This window comes from Globicephala melas, chromosome 14 (assembly GCF_963455315.2).
Source record: "Globicephala melas chromosome 14, mGloMel1.2, whole genome shotgun sequence".
NCBI classification, from domain to species: Eukaryota; Metazoa; Chordata; class Mammalia; order Artiodactyla; family Delphinidae; genus Globicephala; species Globicephala melas.
In genome coordinates this window covers 68,423,435-68,436,650 of record NC_083327.1, presented here as the reverse complement: position 1 = coordinate 68,436,650, position 13,216 = coordinate 68,423,435, and the positions used below count along the sequence as shown (strand labels likewise).

Here is a 13,216-nt window from a genome sequence, read left to right as displayed (position 1 = left end):
CGCAGAGCAGCTAGGCCCGTGAGCCATGGCCACTGAGCCTGCGTGTCCGGAGCCTGTGCTCCGCAACGGGAGAGGCCACAACGGTGAGAGGCCCGTGTACCGCAAAAAAAAAACCAAAACAGAAAAATAACAAAATGTACTACAGCATTCTAAAAGGTATCTTACGGCTACATTTTGGAAGACTTTGGATCCCATCACATCTTTATGCCAACAGCAAATCCATCCTGATGAAATATTTTATTCACTGCAATATTTTTGTTTTATGTTTTACCTTCAACTTCTTTTTCATTTCTGATGTTTCTTGCATCTTCTTATACTCTTTTATCTCTGTGGCCTGAATGGCAGTCTTTGATTTCAAGATCCAGTTCAACAGCTCAGCACTTATAGCATCAAACCTGATTTGAAATTCAGATGTTACCAAATGTCAGTCATTTTCTTCTATTGTTTCACTTGGCTCAAGAAAGAGGTATGTGTTTTTAAGCACTCATCAAAAATAAAGGCAACCGAGAAATACAGTAACTATACAAAATAAGATCATACATTTACAATTAAAAGTATGAAAAACAGGAACAAAATCGTAGTGTCAATGAATAAAGAAAATAATTAAATAAAAATTTTAAACATTATAAGAAACCACTTATACTTTCGTAAACCCTTTGTAGATCATGAAAAACATATTTGGTTAGATAACAGCAGAAAAGAACAAGTACAGACATTCCTAAGTTAATGCCTTGTTTAATTCAACATGTAGTTACTGAGTCTCCTATATGCCAGGCACTGGACTGGGCTCTTAATATGAAGGTAAACCAACACAATCCCAGGAATTCACAGGATGCCTCCTAAGCCAATGGGGAGGGAATGGCTTCCTGGGGAACAACAGCATTGTGCCCGGGAGTTTTCCGCATAAAAGGAGAACAAAGAAAGGGAGGAACACACTTTGCACACTATAAGTAGTTAGGTGTGGCTGGAATAGCAAGCACTAGTCGGGGGGAACAATTGACAGTGTGGCAGGGAGCCACAGGGACCAGTGACTGGAAAGCCCTGCAGGATAGATTAAGGAGTTGGACCTTACCCAAAAGACAGCTGAGAGCCAGTGAGGGGCTTAAAGCATGGGACGGACATGATTATATTTACCCTTTTGTGTTCACTGAGGAGAAAGAATAAAGAGAGGCAAGTCCAGAGAACAGGCTGTGGTAGTACTGGAAGCCGAACCAAATGACAGTGGAAAGGAGAAAAGGGGACAGACTTTAGAGGTGCTGAGAAAGTCGGTCAAAACCAGTGAGGAGGAACAAGAAGAGGAACAGTCAGTGGTTGCTGGCCATATGCCAGGCCCTTCTCTAAATGGTTTATGTGCATTATTAAGTCAAGGAAGCCTCACAACAACCCTGTGAGTATACACTGTTATTATCCTTTCTAGTGATGCAGGAATTGAGCTCGCAGAGGTTTCAAATAACTACTCCAGGCAGCAAAGCTAACAAAAGGTAGAGCTGGGATTCAAGCTGAGGCGTCTGTCCTCTTATCCAGGGCTTTGCCCCAGGGTTTCTCAAAGCAAGATCTGGGTATTTTCAGAGACTTTCAGGTAAGCACAGGTTGTCCTTGCTGATTCTTTTGGGAAACTTGGCTCAACGTGTTTCTAGTGAATTACGAATATTTGTCTTCGCATCAAGATAAATTTTTCTGGTACTTTGAATGGGATGTTGTGACACTGTAGGTAAATAACCAGGGGTCACAGTATCACTCCAACAATGGTGCACGCCTCCTGTCATCTCAAGAGCCGGTTTCTATTTAATCTTTCAGAGAAGAGGAGCAGAAACCAGATCATATGTTTTAAATGGCCTTTTGGAGACTTACTCCACCTCTGCCCTCAGTATGAGAAGGCGCAATGTGAACTCCTTGGAGGCCCAGTGATCTCAGCTCATGTTAACAGAAATGTATCTAGATTATAGGAAATGACTGTCCCTGTGGTGACTGAAAAAACAACAAAAAAAAACCAGCCACTAGCAGCACCAGGAGAAGAGAAGGGGAAATAAACCATCATTTTTGAGGCATGTATTATAAGCTGTGCTAAGCAGTTATTCAAGTTCACATCTGCTCGGACAGCCCATTTTAAGACAAGCTAATAGTGGTTTCTCCATCAGACTAAAAACATTAAAGGATCTGGAAACCATGTCACATTAGGATGCTTAAGAATACTTAGACTTTAGGACAATGTAAATTAGAATATGAAACCTATCCTTAAATTCTGAAGAGGTACCATATTGAAGGGGGGTGATGTAGCTCTATATCACTCCAAGATGCAAAACTAGCACACATGAATAGACTTAGAGGGGCAAACTTTGGGCAAAATTTCTAATAATGAAACTTCACTGCCGTCTATTATAAGGAACTGGATGTACTCAAGCCTCCATTGGTCCAGGAATGAACTGAAGGCATTTCTGCATCAATCAAATCATGGATAAAAGACTGTGGAATTCACAACTAGTTGCCCACCCAACAGACACCTCCCTCCCCACACTTCTTCCTTGCTGCCCCAGTACCCCAGAACACAACCATAGAGACTGAAAAGGCAGGACAGTTTCAACCTCCCAGGAACCCAGGGTGTGGGCAAGTGACTGAGTCCTGGCCACTGAGACCAGGGTGCGGGAGTTAGCTGATATCTTCCAGGAAAGGTTTTTCTCCAAATAAGGAAAAACTGCTCTACCTGCCTATAAAGCAGTTTATACAAGGATGTTATGCCCAGTGCTACAGCAGCATCTTGGGACCATGAGAAAACAAGGGAAAAGCCAACATGCTGAGGAGGGCAGAGACAAGGTGCCAGGATGCTGACCCACACCATCCCATTAAAACTGCCCCACCTCCGGACTTCTTGTAACATGAGATAATCAGTGACCTCATCGTTTAAGTCACTTTGGGTACAGTATTCTGTTTCTTGCAGCAGAATTCACCCTATATAACATGGTCGTGTTTAAGATCTTATAGTTATGCACTGTGATATTGTAATTTAGAGTAAGAAATGTATACTTGGTCTTTGTCCGTATTTCTGGCATCGTGTTCCCCAAACCCTTGGAATTTCCAGTGATGAGAGCAACAAAGGTGTCCTTTGTTATGTTAGTGAGATGACTTTGGGATCCCACCTAAAAAGGTGGGCTGGTTGTCAGGAGACCCAACCCTGTGATTAGAGGGTTGGAACTTTCGGTCTCACCCCCCTGACTTCAGGGGAGAGGAGAGGGGATGGAGGTTGAATCAATCACCAAAGGTCAATGATTTAATCAATCATGACTATGTAACGAAGCCTCCCTAAAAACCCAAAAGGATGGGGTCCAGAGAGCTTCGGGTTGGTGAACACATGGATATTCAGAGAGAGTGGGGCACCTGGAGAGGGCACGGGAGCTCCGCACCCTTTCCCTATGACTTGCCCTGTGCATCTCTTCAGTCTGGCTGTTCCTGGGTGGCATTCCTTTTATAATAAACAGATAATCTATTAAGTAAAATGCTTCTCTGAGTTCTATAAGCTGCTCTAGCAAATTAACTGAACCAGAGGAGGTGGTGTTAGAAACCTCTGAATTATAACCAGTTGGTCAGAATATAGGTAACAACCTGGATTTGCGACTAGCGTCTCAAGTCCAAGGAGGAGGCCGTGGAAACCTCCAACCTGTAGCCAGTAGGTAAGAAACAGGGAAGAGAAGGGGAATTTTATGCCTTGTTTAATTCAACATGTAACCTGGTAACCTGGGCTTGTAAGTGGCATCTGGTCTGGGGCAGGGGAGGAGGAAGAGAAAGCAGTCTTGTAGGACTAAACCTGTGAGTCAGAATTGGTACCAGAACCTATTTATGCGCCCTAGTCTTTTACAACCTTCCCAGCTTCCAATGCACAGTCAGCACTGGAGAGACACCCTGCCAGATACACTGACAGAATATAAACACTCAGGAAATGAAAGGTCTATGGTGATATCAACATCAGAAGCATCTCCCTCATCTGCTACCTTGGCTCCAGAAGTCAAAGTTCCACAGCCGCTGCTTGCAACTCAGAGGTCCAGTGGTCCTGCAAGGAGATGCTCTTAGGAGGCAGGAACACAGCCTTATTATCAAAATGAAGGTCATCAGATAAAATTACAATCCTGCTTTGTCTAACAAAAGCTAAACTGGGGAAATCATATCATTTTTATTCAGGCAAAAATAACAGCCCATTCACCCAAGCACTGGGATTCTACTGTCAAAGGGCAAGAATGATAGCACTACTCAAGGGCTGCTCTGAGACTACCTGCTCCAGTGCCTGTGAGGAACAGTACCTCGCCCACAGGAGAGCTCTACAGAGGATCTGACACTAGTAAAAGTTCACTATACACCAGCCATGGTTATTCCTCCTATAAGGATCCTGCATTTCTTTTGAGTCAGAAATGAAAAGATATTTTACCAAAGATGGATTTTAAAGCAAAACACGAAGAATCTATTAATAAATATGACAAAGGAATTAACAAAGAAAGAAGACATGAAAAAAGAAAAGAAGGGGGAAAAGGAAGAAAAGGAGACTAAAAATGAATTACTTCCCTGAAGTACGTTTTTTTAAAGGTGAGAAGAGAAGGAGAGTCACAAAGAATAAGGAGATGGATCTAAAGCAAAACTGTAGGAACTGTGATAGAGAAAGAAAGAATAAATGAGGGATCATGGACAATCATATCCACCCAAGATAACTGATGGGAAAGGAAGAAGGGTTCTGTCACACAGTTCTCCCAATTGAACCCAAGATAAATAAAATCATCCAGATGATTTAGATGCTTAGCAGTGTAAAGTGAAATACTCAGAAGACTCAGAGGTAGTGAGTGGTTCGGTAGTTGAATTTCCATTACAATAATTATGTCTAAATTTGCATATGATTAGTGATCAGTACAAAATAAGTTCTGAGTACAAAATACATTATGTGCGGGATTGGGTTTGGAAAATAGTCTCTATCTGTTCTCACCTTTTCTTAGTTTCCAGATCCACAGGGATCTGTCTCTTCTTTGGGGGAGGAGGAGGAGGCAGCTCTTGCTTAGACCTTTTTGTAGTTACTTGTTCTCTTAGGCGAACCGTCTCCAAAAGATCCTTCTGAGGAATCTGGGACATTCCCAGCTTTGCGACAGCCTGAGTCACCTGAAATAAAAATCATCCAGTTTTAATGTTTTATAACAGCTTTATTGGGATATAATTCACATGCCATAAAATTCTCCCCTGGGAAATGTACGGTCCAATGGTTATTAATATATTCAGAGTTGTGCAACCATGCCCACTTTCTAATTCCAGAATAGTTTTATCATTTCAAAACGAAACCCTAAAGTCTCTGTCACAATTACTCAACTCTGTTATTGTGGCAGGAAAAAAGCCATAGATGATATGTATTGATAAATTAATGGGCATGACTGTGTTCCAATAAAACTTTATTCACAAATACAAGGAGCTGATTAGATTTAGTCCACAAGACCTGTAGTTTGCACACCCCTGCTCCAGACCTCAGGAACAACTACTTATCAATAACGTACAGCAATGTATTCAAATGTATATACTGATCTTGTATCCTGCAAGCTTGTTGCATGTTTATCAGTCTAATAGTTGTGTGTGTGTGTGTGTGTGTGTGTGTGTGTATGGATTCCTTAGGATTTTCTACATAAAAGGTTATATCATGTGAGTACAGAGATAGTTTTATTTTTTTCCAATTCACATGAGTTTTATTTATTTTTAATGCCTAATCATCCTGTCTAGAAACTCTAGTACAAGGACATCTTTGTCCTGTTCCTTGCATGAGGGAGAAAGTATTCAGTCTTTCATCACTGAGTGTGACGTTGGTCTTTGGTTTTTATGTAGAAGCTCTTTATTAGGTTGAGAAAGCTCCCATCTATTTCCAGTTTGGTGTGTGTTTTTATCATAAAAGGGTGTTGAATTCTGTCAAATGCCTTTTTTATATTTAGATGATCACGTTTTTGTCTTTTATTCTATTGATATGGTGTAATGCATGGATTGATATTTCAATCTTCCCTTCTAGGGATAACTCCCACTTGGTCACAACATATTCTTTTTATATGTTATTGGATTTGATTTTCTAGTATTTACTTGGGAATTTTCACATCTATGTTCATAAGAGATATTTATACAAAATTTTCTTTGCTTGTGATATCTTTGTTTTGGCATAGGAGAATACACATTTCCTAAAATTATTTGGGAAACGTCCTCCCCACCTCTACTTTCTGGAAAAATATGTAAAAGATGATGGTGATGATGACAATGATTTTATTCCAATAAGGTTGGTAGTGATATCATCTCATATTTCTGATTTGAGAAATTTGAGTCCTCTCTTTTGTGCTTAGTTGGTGTGGCTAAAGTTTTGTCAATTTTGTTAATTTTTCCAATGAATCAAATTTTGGTTTTATTTAATTTCTCAATTGTTTTTCCATTCTCTTCGTTAGATATTTGTACTCTAATATTTGTTATTCTCTTTCTTCTACTTGGTTTAATTTACTCTTTTTTCTAGTTCTTAATAGAGAAGTTTAGGATGTTGATATAACTTTTTTAACATAGGCATGTAAAGCTATCAATTTCATTCTGAACACTACTTTCACTGAATTCATGAGTTTTGGTATGTTTTGGTTTTGTTTTTATTAATCTCAAATAATTTTCTAATTGTCCTTTTGATTTCTTCTTTTACTTCTTGGTTCTTTATAAGTGTGGTTCCTAAATCTCCTACCTTTTTTTTTTTTTTTTGTGGTACGCGGGCTTCTCACTGCTGTGGCCTCTCCCGTTGTGGAGCACAGGCTCCGGACACGCAGGCTCAGTGGCCATGGCTCACGGTCCCAGCCGCTCCGCGGCATGTGGGATCTTCCCGGACCGGGGCACGAACCCGTGTCCCCTGCATCAGCAGGCGGACTCTCAACCACCGTGCCACCAGGGAAGCCCTCTAAATCCCCTTCCTTTATTGATATCTAAATAAATTATATTATCTTCAGAGAACAAAAAAAAAAGAAACCCTGTGCCCAAAACAGTCACTCCCCATCTTCCTCTCCCTCTTGGCCCCTGTCTCTCTGGGTTTGCCTGTTCTGGATACTTCATATAGATAGAATTATAGTGCATTAAGCCTGTGACTGGCTACTTTTACTCAGCACAGTGTTTTCAGGGTTCATCCATGTTGTATCATGTATCAGTACTTCATTTTATTATTGCCTAATAATTGCATGGATATACCACATTTTGTTTATCCATCCATCTATTGATGGATATTATCAGTTGTTTCACTTTTTAGCTATTATGAATAATGCTGCTATGAACATTCATGTACAAACCGAAGTGTTAATTTTGTTCAATTTGTTAAAATATTCTTTAAATGAATAAGATTATTTAAGATTGAAAGATCATTTAATGGATTCATGTCTAAGTGTTATCAGTTACTAAGGGTTGAATGACTGGGTCTCAGTAAGTTTTTTGAAGGTCTACTAAAATTTACTTTAGAAAACTAAAGAAGACATTCACATGTCAATTTTTCAATTTTATAGTAAACCAGGTATAAAAAAACCAACTTTTTAGTTTAGCTACTACTTTTATTTCACAAAAACTAAAACAAACCTGAACATATAATTTCCACTTAATGGCACAACACATTACCCAAAGTAAAAGGTACCTGGTTGGAGGAATCTTCTAGTCTCTGAACCAAGGAATCCCATCTCTGAGTCAGTTCCTCTGAGTCACTGTTGATCTTCTTGGATGCCTTAGGATTATCAAGTAACTGACCCACATCCTGGCCAATCTCACTCAGTTGATCCAACGCTTGACGCTTCATTTCCATGTCTTCCTTCAAAATCTAGTATTTCAGATACTTATTAGATGACTCCCTTTTAACAGGACTTTATCTTCCTGTTCCCCAGTCAGGAAATGTAAACATGTATATTTTATTATAAAATTCACCTGCCTTGCAATTAATTCCCTAAAGCTAAAAAAAAGATAAGACTCCTGGTTCTAGATCATTACATGGCAGCATTCCAGAGTTAGGTAATGAGTCTATTGACTAAATTGTATTAACCGTCGATATAAAACAGTAAGATAGCACAGGCCTAAAAGACAGATGCTGACAGTGACATCACTTACAGCCAGTCGTCGAACGCTGACACTGAGTTCCTTTTGGTCTTTGAAGTTGCTCGTCTGGACTTTATTTAAAGCCTCTCCTTTTTCAGTTAACCATGCTTTCAACAAGCACTACAAAGAATAATAAAAGTTAGAAATATATTTAGGGAATCATTTGGTAATTCAATTCAATCAAGTTCCAGAATCTCCAATCTTTATGTTACTAGAAGCTTATCCACATCTGGGATAAGAAGGACTTCAAACACCTAAGCCTGAGGCATAAATGACCCAGGAAGGCATCTTTAAGATATTACCCTTCTCAGATTTGCAACAGATCGACCTGAAATTAGCCCCACTCCTGGATAACTAAACCTAATTCTCAGGGAAGTAGGTGGGTCTAAAAGGCTAAATCCAGCTATCCAAGTCTCCAAAAGAATCACTTTATAACTCTCTAGATGCAGAGGGAAGGTCAGAGATTTTCTTGTCTCAGCCCCTCATTTTAAGGAAGAAACAGAGAGAAGCCAAATTATATGTCCAAGATCTCTTGGCTTGTTAACTGCAGAGACAGGTTCAAAGACCCACACTGCGAAGCCAATGGTTTTTTCATGCATCTTGCAGGACAACCACACTAATGCTCCAGATTTGACAGCAATTATGACTAGAGGACGAAGTTTGAGGACAGTCCAAAGTCAATATAAAGATCTTTAAACTTCATTGGCCAGTGATGCATGTCTTTTAGGCAGAAGATATTTAGTAAAGTAGGGAGATAAACATGAAGGAGGAGTCAAAACAACAAAAATGGCTGCATTGGGATAATTTTTCCCAAAATGTAGTATTTACCACAGAAACCTTTTTCTAGAGTTGAGGGGGGAAATTCTTGGTTCTGTGTTTGGAATCAACTCTTTCTCTAGTTGTTTTATTTATCAGTTTATTTAACAACCATTCTCTGCCTTTATATTCCACCAAAAAAAGGAGAAAGATTAGAAAATACAAGACAAACATGGATCCTGTCCTCAATGTAGTAAGAGTGATAAGATACGCACAAAAATAACTGTGCCACCAGTTAGAAAGTGCAGACACCACAAAGGGATTGCTTACAGTTCTGAAACAGTGGGGAGGGAAGGGAGTTTATAGGGGACTTCATGGTCCTAGATGGATAAGTCACTGGCAAAGCCCACTGGGATACCGGGAAAAATAAGGCAGAATCTAGGTGGTAAGTTCTCACCTCCTCTTTTGTGCTTAGTCTAGTTTCACTTGCCTGTAGGCAGCCATGTGCAGAGTCCTTGCACCTAACAAGGTGGACTGGTTCCCAGAGGAGACCCACCATGCCCAACATCTCAGCTCGGCAGCCGGTGTGCAGGAGTGCCGGGCATGACACCTCAGTCCAAGATGGCGGCAGCAGGCCATGTGCAGAGAGGCTGCGCCCGGCACTGTAATCTGGAGCCATGAGCAACACACCTGCACCAGACCCGCGAGAACTCCACCCCCTCCCCGCCAAGAAGAACCCTCTAAAGAAGCCCCGCCGATGACTGCTGGGGAGAGCGTGGACTCTAGGGCGCAAGCTCACTCCTCTCCATTCTTTCCTCGAAGAATAAAACTTTCGGACTTCCCTGGTGGCGCTGTGGTTAAGAATCCGCCTGCCAATGCAGGGGCCACGGGTTCGAGCCCTGGTCCGGGAAGACCCCACATGCCGTGGAGCAGCTAAGCCCGTGCGCCACAACTACTGAGCCTGCGCTCTAGAGCCCACGAGCCACAACTATGGAGACCACGTGCCATAACTACTGAAGCCCGCATGTCTAGAGCCCGTGCCCCGCAACAAGAGAAGCCACTGCAATGAGAAGCCTGCGCACTGCAACAAAGAGTAGCCCCTGCTCGCCGCAACTAGAGAAAGCCTGCATGCAGTAACGAAGACCCAACGCAGCCAAAAATAAATAAAATTAAAAAAAAAAAAAGAATAAAACTTTCCTTTGCTTCTGAACCAAACCAGGTTTCATTCTATTGGCTCGAGCATCACTGGGCAAGAGGGCCCTTGTAGGAGCCGGACTCGAAAGGGTTGGTAACAGGTGGGGAGAACTTAAAACTAAAGAGATGGGTAAAAAGGCATTCCGAGGAAGATGCCACACTTAAAAACACAGAGGCTAGAAAACCAGTTCGCTCTTCCAAAACCATGAAAACAATACAACACAACCCATAAGCAACCTATCATGCACCATATGCACTGGGAATAGAGAAGTGAAAAAGAACCAGCTCTACTCTCGTGGCCTTGACAGTCTAGGAATGGGCTACAAACTGGGAATTCAGGATTTGAGCACTGGGTACATGGAAGGACTGAGGGAAAGTTAAGTTTGGAAAGGTAGGTTAAAGTCAATCACAGAATACCTTGCTTGCCACACACTTGGCTTATGCTGCAGAAATTTTGAACTAATTCTCAGAGCCCATTTCTATCTTAAAGCCTCTGCAACTGAGTGAACAATAATCCCTTGAAAGATTTTCTAATTCAGACACAGTTGATTGGTCTCATTCTCTTTAACAGCAAATTATCAATTAAGTACCAGTGTTGGCTTCAGTCCAGCCACCCTCTATTTTTAAATACTTTTAATTACCAAATTTTGATTCTTTCCAAATTTTAAATTATTTTACTTAGATGAGTAACACAGTGTTCCCTAGCAATCAATGTCTCCCACAATCATTAATGAAGTAAAATTTTAATTATTCTACGTGACTCATTGGCCTGAATAAAAGGGACTAAGTAAATTTAAATCTTTGTAAAGTGAAATGTAAATATTTCAGAAATCAGAATCGGGTCCATTATGTGATTCTTAATAGGACAATTCTGGTCTTGGGGGCAGGTGGCAGTAACTTACAACTTCACTGGGACAAATTCTGCAACCTGCTTTTTAAGATGTTCTCTCTGCCACCATATTTAGTAAATCACAAAACATCATACATCTGTTTTTATTCCGTGAAAAGAATATAGCCGCTTTTTGTGGATGGAAATGAAATGCATTTAAAAGACTCACAATGGACACTGAGAAGTGGGAACAGAGTATCTGCTTATTTTCTACACCACAATTCTTTGGCACTTTGAGGAAAAGTCTTGCTTATTTGTATTCTGTTTTGACGGTTGCTTTTCTGGAAGGATGAAGATGGGCAAAGGGCCACCACTCAGACTGAAAACTTGAAGTGGCAGCTTTGCTCAAAAGGTTCATTTTCTATGTTTATCCTTACTGAAAAAAAAATTAACTAAGTGTTCAATCAATGGTGTTGCTAAATAATATTTTCTTATTAATTTCAGTAGTTATCCTGATTAAAAATCACGAAAAATTCTTGTGGTTTAAAGTTCACAAAGTACTGAATGGATTCATTTATCATTATGTACTGAGCACAAACCATACGCTAGGCTGTATGGATACAAGTTCAAATACATTACCCAACACGAATGCAGTAAAAATTATGTCAAGCAAATCCTAAAAGTAGCATATCTAAATACTAATATTCTCAGTAATGAACAAAGTCAAATTATTATTACAATGGAGCTAATATATAATGCAATCTCTATGAATAAACTGCATGATAAAATGGATACAAAGCTGACTTTTAACATAATAAACATTTATAAATTTTCCTTTTGAAGAAAAATAAACAAGACTTTATTCTAATGCCATAATTAATGATGGGTTTACTTTTCACCACTTATTTTGCCCATTATGGATAACAGCTTCATACCTGTTCTTCCAGTAATTCCTGCCACAGAATGTTGATTTCCTGTAACCTGTTCCAACGTTCTTCAGTCCATCGGCACACGGCTGTCCAACGTTCACCAAGTTTCTAGAAAAGGAAGAAACCATCCTTTGTCAACAAAGCCTTAAGAGATAATTAACACAATCCTTAAAGAAATTCTTGACATCCGTCGTTCTCCATTACGAAGTAGCAATTTATGAAAAATATTTTTATGAAAGTTGCTTTAAGTAATACAGATGAATCCTATAAATTTATAGATGAGAAAAACTAATTTCCATAGAATTTAATTATTTCACACTACAGAGCTAGAAAGTGGCACAATTAGAACTCCATCCTGTAACTTTTGACCCCAAATTCCCGCTCTTTTCCATTTTATTGTGGTTTTTATATGAGAGTTTGACAGTTTCACATATACCTTCGAAATAAAGCAAACATCTATTTTCGGTGCTTCCATTTTCTTCAGGCTATAATTATCTTTAAGACAAAATTCAGTGCATCAATTGTTTCTTAACCACCTTTTACATGCCAAGACAATTTTCATCTGTAGTACCAAAATTATGAAAAAAAAATTTAATTTATAAAAACTATGTTTTGAATGAGAGAATTTCTGTGAAAAAATACTTAATTGATTTGTTCTGTTTACATTGCATGATCCATAGAAAATTCCACAAAACTTAGCAACAGAATATTACAAGTATTAGCAAAACTAACTAAATAAATTTGATTAGTTTAAAAAAATCGATTTTCATGATGACTTTCCCAAAAAATTATTTTATTACCGCTTTATAAATAATGATTAACAAACTGTAAATTTTATTTCTTCATTACTTCTTGGGAGCAATAATTATTTAATTAATATTATCTTATTTCAATACTTAATACCAGAGTAAGCTTTGCATAGCTCAAAGGGTAGAGAACGCAGAGCCAGAAGACAGGTCTGTTGTCTCAGCATGAAAATTCATTGCCTACTTAAACCTCTGAATTTCCTCACTATTAAATAGGCAAGACATAAATGCCTACCTCTCAGATTACTATAATAACTAAATACTACTGCACCAAAGGCTCAAAACCACTGGCTAATTTTAAATGATACAAAAGAAAAAGAATTTCATATGATAATTTATAGTCTGAAAGTTACTGAAAATCATCAGCTGGCAACATTATATCAGATAATCCAAGTATTGTTTAAGTAAAATACCCTTGAACAACAGGGGTTTGAGCTGCGGGTCCACTCATACGTGGATTGTTTTCAATAAATACACTGGAAAAAATTTTGGAGATTTGTGACAATTTGAAATAAAGACAAAGCACATAACCTAGGGATATCGAAAAAATTAAGAAAAAGTTAGGTATTCATGAATGCATAAAACATCTGTAGATATGCATATAACAC

The 13,216-nt window shown here is 39.2% G+C and overlaps 1 protein-coding gene across 2 annotated transcripts in view; it reads right to left on the bottom strand.

Moving 5' to 3' along the window:
- The window catches only part of UTRN (utrophin), a 490,808-nt gene that overhangs the window by 355,084 nt on the left and 122,508 nt on the right, over nucleotides 1-13,216 (bottom strand). For both annotated transcript variants that reach the window (XM_060283969.2, XM_060283970.2), the window contains 5 exons: nucleotides 11,809-11,910; nucleotides 8,107-8,214; nucleotides 7,643-7,822; nucleotides 4,961-5,130; nucleotides 272-395 (listed from right to left, as the gene is read on the bottom strand). In XM_060283969.2, the coding sequence (XP_060139952.1) occupies nucleotides 272-395; nucleotides 4,961-5,130; nucleotides 7,643-7,822; nucleotides 8,107-8,214; nucleotides 11,809-11,910 (684 nt within the window). The remainder of the gene's footprint in view (nucleotides 1-271; nucleotides 396-4,960; nucleotides 5,131-7,642; nucleotides 7,823-8,106; nucleotides 8,215-11,808; nucleotides 11,911-13,216) is intronic.